Below are 19,247 nucleotides of genomic sequence, written 5' to 3'. Positions count from 1 at the left end.
ATAACTTCGCGTGCTAAAGCTCGCTCAACGTTCGAGTGAGATTCATAGTGTATTTAATCGGCGTTTGTGTGTGGACGTTGCAGAGAGAGAGAGAGAGAGATAGATTTATAATTGTGTCACTGTGTGGGGTGGGGGTGTCATAGCGGGGCTGACACAGCTATTTGGTATAACTATCACAACGCGTCATTTGCACGTGTCTTTGCTACATGTATGTCATTTGAGTCGCTATGAATATGAAACGTTCTTCATCACTATATGTCGATAGAACTACAACTTTTATCACTACGTGTCATTATCAATACTTGTCAATTACAATACTTGTTCAATGACGTCTCTCTCTCTCTGTCTGTCTGTCTGTCTCTCTCGCTATCTCATTCTGCCGTGTGTGTGTGTGTTGGAGGAAGAAAAGGAGAAAATCGGCTTCATTGTGCGTATTCGTTTGTGTGTCTGCGTATGTGTGTGTGTGTGTGTGTGTGTGAAAGAAAAATAGATCCAGCAACTGAGCAAGTGAGAGAGGAGGGATAGAGTGTGAGAGGCAGAAAGTGTGAGAGAGAGAAAGAGTGAGAGATAGATAGAAAGGGAGGGAGATAGATAGAGAAGGGAGTGAGTGAGAGTGTTACAGAGAAGGGAGTGAGTGAGAGTGTTACAGAGAGGGGGTGTGGGCTGCAGAGATCGAGATGTGTTTGTAGGCTTGAAATATATACTAGATGAATACCCGACTTCGCCGGGTGGATCGCGAGACAGAGTATGCAGCGTGGCGGTTCGCCGGCTTAGAGCACATGTTGAAAATTTTCATCGACCAGTTTGTGCGCGGGGTCCACCTGAATGAATATGCCCACCAAATTTGATGCAGATCCGTCGAGAACTTTGGCAGTGCATCGCAAACAAACAGACACACAGATATACACACAGACAGTAGTTGTACCTACCATCTACTGTAGAGCTTCTGGGTAGACGACATTTCTGGTCTGCCTGTTTGGTGCCAGAATGGTCAGAGTATCTGCTCTTCCCGTCCGTGATGCTGCGACGTAGAACATACCGTGGTTGAAGCAAGGCCCTGTGAGATCTACTCCCAAGACTGAATATGTCTGTCCTTGACTTTTATTGATGGTGAGGGCAAAGGCTGGCAAAGCTCCTGACTATTAATGGTTGCAATGAATATTTACGATGGGAGGGGTAGTATTAGTGGCAATATTTTGAAGATGGGAGGGATTTTGTACACGAATTGCAATACTTAGATGTACTACCTGTGCAGAAAAGCGCTGCTTAGATTCGTTTTCGTTGTGTGGCGGAAGTGAAAGAAGTGAAGAAGTAGAGCCGAAAAAAAAAGTGTTTAGTTTCGTAATTCGTATCGCGAAACAGAATATTCACCGCGGTTCACCGCGCCGCGCTTAGAGCACGTGTTGAAAATTTTCATCGACCAGTTTGAATGACTCGCAAGAGTACAATGCGGTGGTGGTTGGTAAGCCATGTTGTTGCTGAAAGAGAAAAGGGCACAGTGTTGAAAGTGATTTGATCTTTTTTAAGACAGACACAGAAACACCGGCAAAGCTCCTGACTATTAATGGTTGCAATGAATATTTACGATGGGAGGGGTAGTTTTAGTGGCAATATTTTGAAGATGGGAGGGATTTTGTACACGAATTGCAATACTTGATGTACTACCTGCGTTGTGTGGCGGAAGTAAAAGAAGTGAAGTAGTAGAGCCGAAAAAAAAAGTGTTTAGTTTCGTAATTCGTATCGCGAAACAGAGTATTCACCGCGGTTCACTGCGCCGCGCTTAGAGCACGTGTTGAAAATTTCCATCGACCAGTTTGTGCCCGGGGTCCACCTGAATACACCTACAAAATTTGAAGCAGATCCATCGAGAACTTTGGCCGTGCATCGCGAACACACACACACACACACACACACACACACACACACACAGAAGCCGTATCTATATATATATACGACTTGTGTCTGTCTGTCTGTCTGTCTGTGTGTGTGTGTGTGCGCGATGCACGGCCAAAGTTCTCGATGGATCTGCTTCAAATTTGGTGGGCATATTCCGGTACACCCGGGACAGGACACAACCTGGTCGATATTTCAACACGTGCTCTCAGCGCGCAGCGCTGAACCGATTTTAGTTCCACCTCAGCTACCCGGGCCCCCATACCGACACACCAAAGCCGCTAGACCACATCACAACGCCAAAGTTCTCGCTGGATCTTTTTCAAATTTGGACACCGTATTCAGCTGCACCCCGGACACAATATCATCGATGAGATATTTCAACACGTGCTCTCAGCGCGCAGCGCTGAACCGATTTTGGTTTTTCTGTTCATTTCACCATTCCCAGTAACTCTTCCTTATCTTCTCCAGTGTTTTGCGTTTATCTCCCTTCCTTCGTGTGGCTTCAATCCATATTCCCGTTTCAGTCTGCGTTACTATTTTTAGAATGTCACTGCGCTGTCCAGAACGCTTCCCTTGCACCCGTAAGTTGTTCTTACTGTCAAAGTGAAAAGGTCGAATCAATTTATAGCCACGCGAAAAATACACTGTCACCTATCTCTATATTATTTATAGAGATAGATATACATATATATATACGGCTTCTCTGTGTGTGTGTGTGTTTGTGTGTGTGTGTAAGCAACACCTGTGGATTATAGAGTTCTGTTTGTGATGGGGTCTAGCGGCTTTTGTCTGTCTGTATGTTCTGGCATTTGAGAAGCCACAACAGATAATATAGGGCTAAGAAATAAGCTCTAAAATTCTCAATCCCGTTTGACAGGACTTCGCCTGCAAAGGTGATTGTGATGAACCGCCACGCTCTCTGTCACGCGATTCACCCCGGCGAAGCCGGGTATTCCTCTAGTCTATATATATACGACTTGTGTCTGTCTGTGTGTGTGTGTGTGTGTGTGTGTGTGTGTGTGTGTGTGTGTGTGTTCGCTATGCCAAGCCAAAGTTCTCGATGGATCTGCTTCAAATTTGGTGGGCATATTCAGGTAGACCCCGGACACAACCTGGTCGATAAGAATTTTCAACACGTGCTCTCAGTGTGCAGCGCTGAACCGATTTTGGTTTTTCTGTTCATCTTCACAGATCCATTCCCACTAACTCTTCCTTATCTTCTCCAGTGTTTTGCGTTTATCTCCCTTCCTTCGTGTGGCGTCAATCCATATTCCCGTTACTACGTTACTATTTTTAGAATGTCACTGCACTGTCCAGAACGCTTTCCTTGCACCCGTAAGTTGTCCTCACTGTAAAAGTGCAAAGGTCGAATCAATTTATAGCCACGCGAAAAATACACTGTCATCTATCTCTATATATTTATAGATATAGATATACATATATATATACGGCTTCTCTGTGTGTGTGTGGAGGCAACACCTGTGGATTGTAGAGTTCTTTTTGTGATGGGGTCTGGCGGATTTTGTCTGTCTGTATGAGAAGCCTTTGAGAAGCCATAACAGTTAATATAGGGCTTAGAAATAAGCTCTAAAATTCTCAATCCCGTTTGAGAGGACTTCGCCTTCAAAGGTGATTGTGGTGTTTCGGCACTCGGTTACATTTGACGTCGTCGACAGGGATGGGACTCGACATGATATGTTCAGGAATGGCAATATGGCCACTGAATCATTTTCGTGCTGTTCCCATTCCACCAACCTGGGAGGGACCTAAGCTTGGCGGGTCCATGGTTCGGAACTTTGGGGACAAAGTTCATTCAAAGGGGGTCGAGTGTGACAGGGAGACTACCGTCACCCTTCACAGCAGACTCGGCAGAGTTGTTCGCCTTAGAAGTTGTGGGCTTTCCTTGCATGTACCCGTAAGTTGTCCTCGCTGTAAAAGTGCAAAGGCTTTTGTCTGTCTGTATGTTCTTGCCTTCCTTTGAGTGGGCACAAACTGGTGGATGAAAATGTTCACACATGCTCTAAGATAGACCTTTTCGGAATCTGAGCAGCTCTCACTAAATACCCGCGAGACATGCTCTTTGGTATATATTTCAAAAGTCACAAGAACTCCAAACATCGAGTCTTCACAGCTCTCGGGAGATAGCCGTACCTCATGCTTTGCTATGCTTCAAAGTTTGCAAAAACTTGGAATATCGATAGGGTCTATTAATTATATAGCTGTCATTCTTTGCTATTGAGGTCTAACGAATGACGTCTCACAACTTCCGCGGTCGTCCTTGGCGGTCAAGAAAGCCGCCGCGATCATTGCGCAGACGACACCTCTAAACCGCCAATATTTTTTGTGCGCATCACGTGCTCCACATAAATTGGCCGGAAACGAAGCAGTTGGGAAACCTGGATTGGTGACTACAGTTTTAAGCTTCTTAATAAATTCCTCTCGCTGCAATACTTCCTGAATGTTAGTTGTACATGCACATGCAAGGTTGAATAGACAGCGCAAGAGAGGACCTGTAGCAAATAGTGACTAATAGGTATCCAATGTAGGAGTATGATTATGACTCTTATGAGTAAGGTGAAAAGTGATGTGGGTGCACCGTTTCCACACTGATGATCATGATAAACTTTGTGAATCTGTACATTTCAACAGTGACAGTGCACTGCAGTGAAAGAAGGAATTTAATTCACATTACAAATGAGAGTAAGGATTTAAAAAATTAGCAGCATAACAAGAAGGCTAAAATGTTTTAAAAAGACTGGTGAACTGTGAGCCTTTGGCTAACTTAATGTTTTTTGGTGTGTTTCAGAAGTGGTCATGACACATTTTCAACTTTGACAGACTTCTGGGTGTTTTCAAACAAAACAATGCAATCAGTAAGGGCGTAGCAGCAGCATATTAGGCAGTGGACATTGACAACACATTGCTTTTGTTCAGAAGGCAACTCTGAGAAGAAAGAAAACATTCTAGAAGCATTATAACCATGATCAGCATCAACGGCTATCTTCAGAAGACCTTGACCATGGCCACTTTTTCACCCACAGCAAGCATGCTTCTCAGTAATGTCAGATGTGGTTTACTGAAGTCTGCCGTCAGCGAAGAACTGTTCTGCAAGAACTGTAGGCAGCTTCAGCTGCTGGCATCCAGTGTTCGGAGACGATTTAGTACCTTCAACCTAAGAATGCCAGCTGTGCATCACATCGGGAAAATGCAAAACTGTCACCCCTTTACAAAGTGTGTGAGAAAGCATATCACAGAATCGGGACCCACTCACCACAAGAACAGGTGGCAGGACAAAGGCCAGCATTTTGTGGAGTCAGAAAACGAATTCTTTCACTCCTACCTGGAATCCTCTTATGTATATCAGCCTTATCTGCTCAGTTCTCACCAGAGAAAAGAATCTGTCTTACCAAAAGAAACTGTGGTCACTTTACTAAAGGAAGTGAAGGAAGACAGAAAGATAGAGAACGTTCTCCGTCTCTTTGATCATTGGGCTGGTGTGGCTAGGATGAGTGAAGGATGGCATGTGCTGTCGGATGATTCCTTTAGTCAAACCACCAGACTCCTAAAGAAGTGCATAAATCACTTGTCTGTGGAGGACGCTATTGAATGCATGGTGAATCTGAGCGGGTTGGGCTTTAGGCAAAGTATGTTATCACACTCTGAGCCCAGGAGGAACCGTATCCTACTATCCAAAGCTTTTGATCAACTTTGCAGCAAACGTGTCAAAAAGCTTGACGTCAGACAGCTACTTCTAGCCGCAGACTTTTTCTACTGTGTGCGTGGTAGCTCATTCACAGACTTTCCTTTCTTAATGTGTGAGAGAATGAAGTTCTTCCTTCCAGAGCTGACCAAGCCGGAGTTAATACTCTTACTGTTTCACGCAGGCTTGACTCGCACAGCCTCCAGCAACTTGATAAGCGCTTCACTAGAACACCTCAAGGACGAAATGGCTTCTCTGACCATTCAAGAGCTTGGGATTGTCAACCTGGCACATTACAAGACACGAGCACATGTGACCCAGCCTGCCTACTTCAGCGCTCTCACTAAGCAGCTGGAAACAGATGCTAGCTTAGATGTCGATCCCATCTGTTTGTCAGCTGTGCTCAAATACCAGCAGAAATCACTCAACAAGTCCAAAAATCAGTTCTTGCCACAGTTTTTCACCACGGTGAGAACCTTGGAGGATCCTTTGCTTACACGGATCTCAAGCCTGCCTTCAGAGACACTGATGCATGTGTTGAACCTGTATTACTCCCTGGACTTGCTGTCCGAGGATCTCTTCATGGCCACCATTGACAGAATTAGGAACAAAGGACTCAAAGATTGGAGGTAAGGGTTGTATCAGTGTCAGTCTTGCTGGATGATTATCATAATTTATTTGTAATTTAATGAAACCATCCTGGTGCTATAAATATATTATATTGTCATCATTTTCACGAGTTTTCATTCACAAACACCTGGGAAATAAATCTCATGTTCCCCATGGCCATGTAATAAATCGAGGTGGTGAATGGGTCTGAGCTTTCAGGTGAAACGTGGATTGTCAAAGTAAAAGCCAATCAGGCTGATTGTTTGATGTGTGGAACCATCGCGGCTTTGGATTTGTGTTTCCGAGGACAACGATTGTAAGCATTCACTCTCAAAGACCCAATCAATGTTGATAATTACCGCGGCGACTGATGGTCAATTTGCAACTTATCTCTGTAATCGCAAAATCCACAACGAAAAGTCATAAACACTTAAAAAGAAAAGAAATATGCTCAACACTTACTGAACTCACACGAATGATCGCAGCTCTGTACATTTTCAGACAGGAAGAAAAGCGTCAACAAGCTACGTTTGACGTCACATACAAGGTTGACGTGTTATCTCGAGCTACTGTGACGATGCTTTGTGGCCCGGAGTTGGATTCTAAAAATTCGTCTCCCTGTGGGTTATTGTGCATTTTGTTGCACAACCAAAATGATGACAAAAACGATGTTTGGTGGCTTGTCGTCAGACCAACATTTTGTTGTTGGTCCTCGGGGAGCATATCGCCTTTTGTCTCATATTTATCAACCGCGGCCTTCGGCCTTGGTCGATAAAGATGAAACAAAAGACGATATGGTCCCCTTGGACCAACAAAAAAGCTGGTCTGTCAACAAGCCACCAAACATCTTATAATGTATATCTTTCTGCAAAATTGACACAAAATGCTAAAGAGCCTTTAAAGTGTGACAGCATTGTACTGCCGCAGTAACAGTAGATTGTGTGATGTGGAGTGCTGTTTCCTTGAAATTTGAGTTTTGATGGAGTGCATTGGTTTTGTGGCTTAGGGGTTAGTGGATCACCCTAGCTTCCATTTCCCTTGCACCATGTTTGAGATTTTTTATTCATATATGAACATACATGTACAGACTTGATTATTTGATAGAATATTACTTTGCTTTAGCGATTACTATTTTGGCACAGTTTCCTCATGTTTGTCAAAGCATCAGTTTATTTTTGTACTTGTTTGCATTATAAGAAACTGTCTTCCTGAATTTGTTTATGGGTGAAGTCTCGAATGAATAAGTGATTGATCGAAGTGGTGTTGCCCGTTATGCATTTTTGTTTGTTTGTTTAACGCCCAGCCGACCACGAAGGGCCATATCAGGGCGGTGCTGCTTTGACATTTAATGTGCGCCACACACAAGACAGAAGTCGCAGCACAGGCTTCATGTCTCACCCAGTTACATTATTCTGACACCTGACCAACCAGTCCTAGCACTAACCCCATAATGCCAGACGCCAGGCGGAGCAGCCACTAGATTGCCAATTTTTAAGTCTAAGGTATGACCCGGCCGGGGTTCGAACCCACGACCTCCCGATCACGGGGCGGACGCCTTACCACTAGGCCAACCGTGCCGGTGCCCGTTATGCATGAGATTTGCTTAGCGTCACAAATTGCAAGTACATGTACAATTGGTTGCATTCAACCCTAAAAACAAAACTAGGTTTACTGCAAAGTGATCATATGATTTTGTTTCACAGGGTAAAAGATCTCGCTAAAGTTACCCATGTCCTGACCAACATTCCTCTGGGCTCAGAAAGGAAAATGGAGGCACTGGCAGCCATTTTGGTGGAGTTGCGGAGAACTACGCGACAAGGAGAGAGACAGGCCCATCCTGAATGCATGCTGCAGATTGCTGTGGCCTTGACCTATTGCAGTGTTTACCCCCACTGGCTTGTGGAGGAGATCTTCAGTGACATGTCTCAAAGAAGATTCAAAGGTTTGTCAAGACTGAACAAGCAATTCTAAAGTTTCAGACAGGTTGGAAAATGGTTATCCTCCCAATAGGCCGATGGTACCTTGGATGTGTTTAAACATTTGTAAAAAAAATAGTCATATTTTTTGTTGCCTTGGTAACTTCACATACAATTTTTGAGTCACTTGAGAAAAAGTGACTCTATGTAATCGGTCAGTGTTAGTCTGTCCGGCCGGCCGGCCGTCCGTAGACACCACCTTAACGTTGGACTTTTCTCGGAAACTATCAAAGCGATCGGGCTCATATTTTGTTTAGTCGTGACCTCCAATGACCTCTACACTTTAACGATGGTTTCGTTGACCTTTGACCTTTTTCAAGGTCACAGGTCAGCGTCAAAGGAAAAATTAGACATTTTATATCTTTGACAAACTTTTCTCGGAAACTATCAAAGCGATCGGGCTCATATTTTGTTTAGTCGTGACCTCCAATGACCTCTACACTTTAACGATGGTTTCGTTGACCTTTGACCTTTTTCAAGGTCACAGGTCAGCGTCAAAGGAAAAATTAGACATTTTATATCTTTGACAAAGTTCATCGGATGTGATTGAAACTTTGTAGGATTATTCTTTACATCAAAGTATTTACATCTGTAGCCTTTTACGAACGTTATCAGAAAAACAAGGGAGATAACTAGCCTTTTCTGTTCGGCAACACACAACTTAACGTTGGGCTTTTCTCGGAAACTATAAAAGTGACCGGGCTCAAATTTTATGTGAACGTGACTCATTGTGTTGTGAATAGCAATTTCTTCCTGTCCATCTGATGCCTCATATAATATTCAGAACTGCGAAAGTGACTCGATCGAGCGTTTGCTCTTCTTGTTTTATCATCTGGTTGCCCAAGTTAATGGCTTACGCAATAACCATGTTTGAATGATAATTGTTTGTGTATTTTTGTTATATAAACTTGAACATGTTTTGTTTATTAAATGATAAAAGTAAATGTATTTAGAATAGTTGTAAGCAGTGCAGCATTTTCTGTCAGATAAAGCTAACGTATAGAAGAAGAAAAACTAATTGCAAAGAAATTGGTCTTCACTAGATGTTGTCATTGAAAGAACTGACAAAAAGTGCAGAACTAAATTGAGCAGTGCAGCAATTGTAGTACATACTTGTATGAGCTATTTCTTTGAGACTTATTCCCACTGAGTACCCCATAACCAGGAATGACATTTGACACTATGCCCGTTTAAGACCACACACAAATCTGCAAAAATCAGGTATTCAAAAGGAGGTAGTCTCAAGATGTCTAAATTTACAGAGGCTATGAATGGGAAATCAGAGGGGGTTCCACTGTATAAAAATGTCAGTTGTGCTGCATAATTTAATGCTCACCTGTGGTTTTGACAGACTCTGATATTGATTTCCGCCGTGACCTCTACCACCTGTCAGAGAGCATCATCATTGAAGACGGCACCTATGTTGGACCTCTTCTGTGGGCAGACAATTTTCCCAAGTTGGCCAAGGTACGTTATGGCCTGTTTGACATTGATTTAAATAATGATCAAGGGATTTAATTTGATAACAAGACATTTTTTGTCAAGACTGTGTGAGTGCCGAACTGGTTTTGTTTTTGGTAAACGTCAAAAAGGACCAAGTTCATGATTTGGAACAAGTTATTGTCCTTTGGGACTTAGTTATCCTTGAGGTAATATAGACTACTATCAATGGGGAAAGTGAACAGCAACGGAGTCATGCTACTCAGTCTTGTTTTTCTTCTCCTGCATGCATGCATTATGATTTTGCAAGCCGTGAGACTTGTGCTGTGAGCTTGGGATCTTTATCATGTGCTTGCGTTCACAGAAGGGCGGCAAGACCATGCACAAAGTTGACTCTTGGAAACAAATTCCTTGCCAAACTCTGATTCAAACATGTGTTGATAGTCACAATCTGGTTTTGAAACCAGTGCGCTACTGAATGAACCTGCCCTACAACTTAGCCCAGACACATGTCCTGTATTCTGGTTTTCCTGATGATTACATTCTCAAGCGCACAATGCACAAAATCGTCAATGTTGCAGAACAAGATTTACAGCAAACTGCTGCAAACTCCAGAAGGCAGGAAGATGTGTGGTGCCTTAGTGAAGCATGCTGGGCGTAAAAAGATGTCCACCAAAGACTTCTTCACTCGTGACTGGATGCTCCTGGAAGTAATGAATGCCTTGATCAAAGCACGCCCTGAAGCGGTTCCTTTGCCTACCTTCATTCTCTCACATTTTCAAACTCCAGGTGAATGAGTAAATGATGGCGAGACAGATACAGAAATGAGGAACAATGAGAGAGACTGGGCATGATGAAGAGGTTCTCCCAGTACAATGCACTGCAAATGTAAACGGGAATGTATTCCAATGAGATTAATGTTGCTTCGGATAGTCATTTTCAGTGTCTTACTTTTACTGAACATGATGAGAGTCTGAGCATTGCATGTGTAGATAACAAGTTCCAAGCATCTATGCATGATTTTATTCAGAAGGTATTGTTTTGAATGGAGGAGGGTGCACTGCTAAAACACCTGTGCATTTCAATGGGTATGGGTTTGGTTGCAAAACATTTGTGATAATTAGTAAACTTGCATTTGAATATAATTATAAACATACTATTTTCCTTTGTCATAATTTTCACGAGTTTTCATTCACAAGCACCTGGGAAATAAATGTCATGTTCCCCAGGCAATAAATCGAGGTGGTGAATGGGTTTGAGCTTTCAGGTGAAACGTGGATTGTCAAAGTAAAAGCCAATCAGGCTGATTGTTTGATGTGTGGAACCATCGCGGCTTTGGATTTGTGTTTCCGAGGACAACGATTGTAAGCATTCACTCTCAAAGACCCAATCAATGTTGATAATTACCGCGGCGACTGATGGTCAATTTGCAACTTATCTCTGTAATCGCAAAATCCACAACGAAAAGTCATAAACACTTAAAAAGAAAAGAAATATGTCCAACACTTACTGAACTCACACGTATGATCGCAGCTCTGTAAATTTTCAGACTGGAAGAAAAGCGTCAACAAGCTACGTTTGACATCACATACAAGGTTGACGTGTTATCTCGAGCTACTGTGACGATGCTTTGTGGCCCGGAGTTGGATTCTAAAAATTCGTCTCCCTGTGGGTTATTGTGCATTTTGTTGCACAACCAAAATGATGACAAAAACGATGTTTGGTGGCTTGTCGTCAGACCAGCATTTTGTTGTTGGTCCTCGGGGAGCATATCGCCTTTTGTCTCATATTTATCAACCGCGGCCTTCGGCCTTGGTTGATAAAGATGAAACAAAAGACGATATGGTCCCCTTGGACCAACAAAAAAGCTGGTCTGTCAACAAGCCACCAAACATCTTATAATATTTGTGTAGATGTGGAGGTGAAAGTTGTGTCCCAGGACCAGGCCAATGGAGAACCTGTGTTAAATCCTGCGTGTCTGGACAGCTTGGACTTTGTCAGGTAATGTTCTTCGACTTTTCTCCTTGGAAAATTATATATTACTATTATAATTACATATTCTTACGCCGAATCACATAATTTGCATTGACCCACTTCGATGCTTAGGTTATGATAAAAGCTACCCCGTCTAGGTATAAGGGGAGCAACCCCAACTAAAAAAAAAGTGACTGCACCAGAATGACTGACACCCTGGGTTACGTCCCATGTAGCCTACTACGTCATCAATGGTGCTGGTCACGTGATACCCCTTCAATCGACTACTATCACTCAAGGGTGACGGTTGTGTTCGCTTTTGCTCTGGCTGGTTTTGTGTCTACGGCACCCACCGGCCTCGGCCCCCGTCTACTTCTTGCTGGCTTGCAGCTGGTGAGATCGTTCATTTTTTCTTGTATGTTTTTTTGTTTCTGCTGTGAATTTCGCATGTCCGTTGGACTCTGAAGTTTTCAGCAGTTGTTTGGCTTCCTCACGGTCGCCATTTGCATTAGCACGTTGTCTGGCTTCTGTTGTTTTAGCCGTGTTCGGTCTATTAACGCTGTCGTAGCTTGCTTTGTAGCTGCCGTCGGTAGCTTTTACGTACGTGCTTATCTATTTGCTTGCTTGCTTCTGAAATGTTTGTGTCTGTACGGACTTTATTATTTTCAGACTTGTGGCTTCCTCCTTGGCCGCCATTTTTAGCTAGCATGTTGTTATGTTGATTTTTCGTCCGTACTCGGACGCTTAACTCTTCGTATAGCTAGTTGTTTAGCTGCCTTTGGTAGCTCCTAAACTGGTTTTAGCTGCCCTCTTTGCTGGCTTCTGAAAGGTTGGCGTCCTTTCGGACTTTGCTAGTTTCAGTTGTTTGATTATTTTTCTCTTGGTGCTTACATGGCCGTTAATGAGAATTAGAGGGAGCTAAGGCCGAGGGTTAGGGCTTGGGCCCTGCTAAGCTCTATCCCTCAGCAGCCTCTTATTTTGAAGAACTCCGTTGTTGTTCATGTTGGCACAATTTTAGGCAATTTTTTACGTTGGTTCTGTGCCGTTTTTTTTTTTTTTTTTTTTTATGTTACGGACGATTGGCCGTCTGGCTCTCTGCCGTCCGTTTTGGCCTCTAAGGCTGTCGTTTTGCGTCTGTTTCGGCTCCAGAGTCTAGGGCTCTGGGGTCTGCACTTATCTTTTGCTTATTTCCAGAAATAGATTCCCTCGTTCGCGAGGTTTGCCGCGGCGGACTTCGTCGCCAGCTCTGCCCCCCGCCTGGGGGTTAGGCGACGTTCTCTCCTTCAGACTCTGGGTCTTCTCCGGACCAGGCTGCTGTCCACCGCGATGTTTCTGGGTGGTCCCTTGGGGATCTTCTTCTCCTCTTCCTGGCCGGCATTTGTTGCCTTCCGCTTGCGGTAGCGCAACAGTGCATGTCCCTCCGGGGATCCGGCCACAACAAGGTTGGTGTCTGCAGCAGCCGTTTACGGCAGCTGCACTTCCGGTTTCCGGAATCGGATGTTCTCCTGCTAGTGAGCAGACGGTGTTCACGTCAGGTCTGAACCTCTCCGTACTCCAGCAGTCGGTTCCGACAGCTGGGCTTCCTGCTGTTGCAGGAAGTAGGGGTTCACCGGCTAGTGAGCAGACGGTGTTCACGTCCGGACCGAACCCCGCCTTACGTCAGCAGTCGTCCGCGACAGCTGCTTCCGGCTCAGGCCGGAAGTAAAAGGCTCACTGGCTAGTGTTCGGACTACGTTCACGTCCGGTTTGAGCCTTGCCTTACGTCAGCAGTCGTCCGCGGCAGCTGCGCTTCCGGTTCCGGCCGGAAGTGTAGGTTCACCGGTAGTGCACAGGCTGCTGTCACGTCCGGTTTGGGCCTTACTCTACGTCAGCAGTCGTCAGCGTCAGCTGGGCTTCCGGTTCCGGCCGGAAGTGTAGGTTCACCGGTTAGTGCTCAGGCTGCTGTCACTTGTGGTTCGAACCTTTACCTACTTCAGCAGTCGTCCGCGACAGCGCCGCTTCCGGTTACGGCCGGAAGCGTAGGTTCACTGGTTAGTGTACAGACTGCTGTCACGTCCGGTTTCGAGCCTTGCCCTACGGCAGCAGTCGTACGCGACGGCTGTGCTTCCAGTTCCGGCTGGAAGTATCGGTTCACTGGTTAGTGCACAGGCTACTGGCACGTTCAGTTCGAACCTTGCCTTACGGCGGCGGTCGTACGCGACCTCTGCGCTTCTGGCTGCGGACGGAAGTGTGAGCTCACCGGTTAGTGCACAGGCTGCTGTCACTTCTGGTTCGAGCTTGCCCTACTTCAGCAGTCGTCCGCGACAGCTTTGCTTCTGGTTCCGGCTGGAAGCGTAGGTTCACTGGTTAGTGCACAGACTACGGTCACGTTCGGTTTGAACCTTGCCTTATGTCGGCGATCGTACGCGACCTCTGCGCTTCTGGCTCCGGCCGGAAGTGGGGGCTCACTGGATAGTGGACCTGCTATGGTCCCATCTGGTTTGAGTCTGGTTTTTTCGTCAGCAGTGCCCTTTGGGCTTGCAGGCTCCCTGCCTCAGGCGGATTAGCAGCTACCACACACTTCGGTAGTGGGTTCTGCCGTTCTCCTCACTTCCTGTGCCTTTGGTCTTCGACGCCTCTCATCCTCCTCTTAGTCAGGGGTGAAGTTTGGCCGTTGACTTGCAGGAAAGGGGCTTCAGGCTCCGGCCTTCCCAGCTTCGGGACATTAGCGGCTCAGAGGAAGTTGCCTTTGCCCAAGATGTCCCGGAATTTGCTGTCGTCTTTTGCCCCTCTGCGTGCACCTTTGCCGGTCACGCCGGAACTTCTTCTTTGGGGAACGTTTCGAGTCCCCTGCTCTCTGAGCGGACTCTCTTCCCCTCTGAGGAAGTGGGCAGACAGCTTTTGGAACTTGCTTTTCGGAGACACTCCTTTACGGAGTCCTTGGCGCCCTTTACACTCAGTAAAGAGCAGGACGCAGGGGATGCTTTCTCCACCTTTGCTAGGGCGAATTTAGAACGGAGAAGGCCTTCCTCTCTGCACAATGCCCATACGGCATGTACAGACGGGATTTGTTCCTCGCCCATTCCTAGTTTGTGAGGAATCATGAGAGACACCCTTAGTTCTTCACCCTTGGTGGATGGGTCTCTCTTCGGCCTCCTGGCCTCTAAGGCCTCCTGGCCTTCAAGTCCTCCTGGCCTCCTGGTCTCTGAAGCCTCCTGGCCTCTAAGGCCTCCTGGCCCCCAAGGCCTCCTGGCCTCTAAGGCCTCCAAGGCCTCCTCCTGGCCTCCAAGGCCTCCAAGGCCTCCTGGCCTCTAAGGCCTCCTGGCCTCTAAGGCCTCCTGGCCTCCAAGGCCTCCATGGCCTCCAAGGCCTCCTGGCCTCCAAGGCCTCCGGGCCTCTAAGGCCTCCTGGCCTCCAAGGCCTCCATGGCCTCCAAGGCCTCCTGGCCTCCAAGGCCTCCGGGCCTCTAAGGCCTCCTGGCCTCTAAGGTCTCCTGGCATCCAAGGCCTCCCTGGCCTCCAAGGAGATCAAGATTTGTAGGGACCTTCAGGTCTCTTCTTTTGCTCTTCAAGCTTTGAAGCAGCAAAACGGGCTCTACCTAAGCAGACTCAGCTTTTTCAGGCTAAGTCCTCAGCTCAGGTTTATCCGGAGAGGTTCTTCCTTTCACAGACGTCTTAGTCTGTGTTTTTTGGGAACAACAGCCGGCATTAGGGCATCCGGGTTTTTTAGCCTCGGCTGGTGCAACAGCCATTTCATCCGTTGGTGGTGGTGGTTGTTGTTTGCTCTTTTGGACTCGGTCCTTGTGGGTCTTTCGCCGATTTAGACTCTGTCTTTCTCTAGCGATCGGACTTGTTCTGGTGTTTCGTCCAAACTTAAGGTTTACTTGAGTTGGCCTCGGAAGTTACATTCAGATTTTACTGAGTTTGCATTGGTTTTAGCAATGCATGGTGAGGGGTCATTCTTGTGGCCTATCACTTTTCTCAGCTTTATTGGCTAACCCTCCCCTTTCGGTGGAGGTCTAGTTAATTTCCTGGTTTCTTGGTGCGGGCTTTCAGCCCAGCATCTTTGATGGCAGGTCTACAGGCGTTCCGGCTCTCAGCCTTAGCTCGTGTAATAGTCTCCTGCCTGGCATGGGCGTCTACGGTCTCCGTGTCTCTAGAATTTGTGTCTTCCTCTTCTCCCTCATCCTGCCATGAGGCGAGTCGGGTCGACTTCCGGTGGGGTGGGTTGCCTGTTACGGTCACCCTTCTACCACTTGCAACTATTACGGACTCTTGCCTGTTGTGTTCCGTGTCTGATTCTCGGTTCTGAGGTATCAGACGTGTTTGGTTTTTCAGCCAGACTCAGGAATTTTCTGGGCTCGGTCGGCCGCGAAATTTACTTCGGGCCCTTCTTCTTGAGAACTCTCGTTCAGGGAGTCTTAAGGCTGGTTAGCTTCACAGTTTTCTGTTTTTCCTTTCCAGTCTCGTTTCTGTTTTGGGTTTTTGATTTTCTTTCATTTACCTACAAGCAGACTGCTTTGTGATCACTCTGACTTTAGTCATTTCGGTTAGAGTCACCGGTCACATCAGGCTTTGGCCACCGCGTTCTCCGCTCTGCTGGCGGCTTACACTTTTCGTAGGCCGCTTCTTCCTCTGTTTACCTCCCTCTGTGCTTCTGCATGGACTGGTAGTGGACTTCTGGTGACCGTCTCTTCTGAGTTGTTTCTTTGAGTTTGACTCTGGTTTTTTGTACTCAGACGTCTCTCTCTCTTTCTAGGAAACAGGTCACTCCTCTCTGGAGCTGACCGTTATCTCTCCGGCCTTTCGGGCCTCTCTCCATGCCAAGGCTTTTACTTTGGCATGATTGTCTTACGGTCCTGGGGAAGGTTGGTGCTTTTCATTTATGATCGGTCAACCTTACGCTTAGTCGTTTCCAGGGTTTTTGGCATTTCCTTCCATTAGTAAGGGGGGGGGGGGGGGGGGCAGCTTGTCTGTCCCTCTACTCGGCTCGGGTTATTCAAGACTTGAGCCCCTTTCTGGGCTGTTTTTTATGGTTCAGGAGATGGGAAGAAGTGCTGAGCACAGCTTACGGGCTCTCTGATGCTGTCTTTCGCATTTTTTGCCTGAGCGGCATTGCGACTGTCTTTTAGGTTGGTTCTCGGTCCTCGTTCTGTCTTTTGGCAGTGGGCCAGTTCCTGGCAAGGGTTTTAGAGTGAGCTAGATGTTTTCTTTCTCACCGGCTCTTTCCCTGATGTTTGGCAGTGGGCCAGTTTTTTGGCGAGGGATTCTCTTCCCCTCCGCCTTGGCGTAGCTATCGGCTATCTTTCCCCTAGGCTCAGCCCGAGCTCTTTTTCCAGGGCCTGGGCCTCCTCCTCGGCCGTTTTACGGTCTGGGAGGTTGGATGATGTCCTGCACACAGCTTACTGGTGCTCGGCTTTTGTCTTTATCAGTTTAATAGGGAGACATTGCTGCCTTGGGCCTCTTCCTTGGCCGTCTTGCGGTCCCACAGAATGAGCGAAGTTTTGAATACAGCTTATTGGCGATCAGACGATGTATTCATCAGCTTTTATCTGAGAGACATTGCTTCGCTCTGTAACGATGGATCAAGGTCCCTGCCTGCCTTGGTGGCAGCGGGCCAGTGCATTTCCAGAAATTGATGGTGAGTTTGAACTTTTTTGATCTTACCCACCGCCTGGTTGGAGTTATCTGCAAATTATGTGATTCGGCGTAAGAATATGTAATTATAATCGAAAATTTTTATCTAAAATTTTGATTTGATTAATATACTTACCCGAATCACATAAGTAATTCCCTCCCGCCTGCCCCGCTCGATATTTTTAGTATGCTATTAGTCGATTGAAGGGGTATCACGTGACCAGCACCATTGATGACGTAGTAGGCTACATGGGACGTAACCCAGGGTGTCAGTCATTCTGGTGCAGTCACTTTTTTTTTAGTTGGGGTTGCTCCCCTTATACCTAGACGGGGTAGCTTTTATCATAACCTAAGCATCGAAGTGGGTCAATGCAAATTATGTGATTCGGGTAAGTATATTAATCAAATCAAAATTTAGATAAAAATTTTCGATTATAATAGTATTGCCTGCCGGTGTTGCCATCCAGAGTTTTCGGTTTCACGCAACAAATAATAAGTTGCCTGTTAATACATTTCGATTTGAGGGAATTCCTGGGCGAGAAAGCTTATATGTTGTTTTTGTACTTCTGGTGATGTAGGTGATGAATTTCATGTGTTGTTATGTTGTTCACATTTTAGAGAAATATGAGAAAGGTATGTTTCAGCATATTTTTGTAGAAGACAATGTTATAATTTTAATTTCAGGAAATATTTTTGATGAAAAGTAGAAAGAAACTAATAAAATTAGGTCATTTTATTTTTTAAATTAGGCAAATGTGTGGTTAATTTATCAGGTAGGAAATTGTTATTTTCTTCAATGTTTATGGAGCCAGTGAAGCAAATACATTGTGTCTGATTCATAGTTGCTTATGATGAATGTGAACCGTATGAGCACTGATTTTTTTGTTACTTTGGCAATTCTATTCACTTGTTTTATGACTGCAGTGAGGCGGTGGTACTGCATGCTAGCAACGCCTACCAGAAGGTGCGAAGCCGTGATGGCAAGACTGTGCCTCTTTTACGCCAATACCATGCCATGCGGGTGCGGCAGCTCAGGAAACTGGGTGCTACTGCTGTTGAGGTATGTACTCCATTGTACCACTAAATTAATGTTGATCAATTGTCAATGTTGACAGGGGCCGTGGGTTTATCTACAATGTTGTAAAAACTGTTGTGACCTTTTTGTTATGTACACCAGCGTAAGTCTAGAGCTGAAACTCAGGATCAGTAATACAAGTTTCTTCTTCTTTTCTTGCTGCTGTAATAGATAAAGATGATAGATGTAAATGAACTAAAACAATGAATGTGCACAAGTGTTGTTTGAACTTCAAAGGTTATCTGTGGTTCAAAGCTTATCTGTGGAACAGTAACAAAATGTGCGCCTTTTCTATACCTGAAATGTCTATATTGACTGTAAAATAAAAAGAAGCAGGAAAAGATGTGTTCATTGCATTTACGACTGATACAAAACATGGCACGCACATCTTCCGCTGGCTGTTGAGCACCTTTGTTTTCTTTCTGATGATTGCAGGTGCCATACTTTGAGTTGAAAGACAGTGGCGACAAAGGCCAGTATCTGCTGACCAAGTTCCAACAAGAGGAGGAGAGACTGTTGGGAGTTGGACTGGACTGATCAATGTACTACTTAGGTTTGAGAATGACCCCATATTGTGTCTGTAGTCTGAATGAGCTGCCTCAGTATTATCATCTTCTTTTGGATGGTAATAAAAGTTGAGATATTTGTGTACACAATGAATTAGATCAGAAACATTTGAACACTTTTGATGTCCCATTGTAAAAATATGTATTTTTTAAACTGCAAGGAATATATTTTTGTCCATTTTTAAAATTCTTAAAAACGAGAAGTTTGAGAAGAAAATGAATGCACACCATTCTAGATCTGTAATGAACATGTATGCTAATGAGAGTAAATTGCCCGAGTGATTTTTGTGTGCGTTTAGTCTGGCACAATTAAAATGACATAATTCTTCATGTGTCTGTGAAAGTGTTCTTTTTTTGTTGACATTTTTATTGACTTGTATGGAACTGCAAACACCC

At 45.3% G+C, this 19,247-nt stretch overlaps 1 protein-coding gene across 1 annotated transcript in view; it reads left to right on the top strand.

The window, feature by feature from the left end:
* LOC138973415 (uncharacterized) overlaps positions 1-19,179 on the top strand; it is a 19,399-nt gene extending 220 nt beyond the window's left edge. The window contains exons 2-8 of the mRNA XM_070346138.1: positions 4,703-6,225; positions 7,909-8,147; positions 9,533-9,648; positions 10,203-10,410; positions 11,535-11,622; positions 18,135-18,270; positions 18,721-19,179. Of these exons, the coding sequence (XP_070202239.1) occupies positions 4,877-6,225; positions 7,909-8,147; positions 9,533-9,648; positions 10,203-10,410; positions 11,535-11,622; positions 18,135-18,270; positions 18,721-18,822 (2,238 nt within the window). The 5' untranslated portion in view covers positions 4,703-4,876 and the 3' untranslated portion in view covers positions 18,823-19,179. The remainder of the gene's footprint in view (positions 1-4,702; positions 6,226-7,908; positions 8,148-9,532; positions 9,649-10,202; positions 10,411-11,534; positions 11,623-18,134; positions 18,271-18,720) is intronic.
* Positions 19,180-19,247: the final 68 nt, after the last annotated feature.

The sequence above is a fragment of the Littorina saxatilis genome, linkage group LG1 (assembly GCF_037325665.1).
Source record: "Littorina saxatilis isolate snail1 linkage group LG1, US_GU_Lsax_2.0, whole genome shotgun sequence".
In the NCBI taxonomy this organism is placed as follows: domain Eukaryota; kingdom Metazoa; phylum Mollusca; class Gastropoda; order Littorinimorpha; family Littorinidae; genus Littorina; species Littorina saxatilis.
The sequence above is the reverse complement of the archived record's forward strand: the minus strand, read 5'-3'. Positions and strand labels throughout refer to the sequence as shown.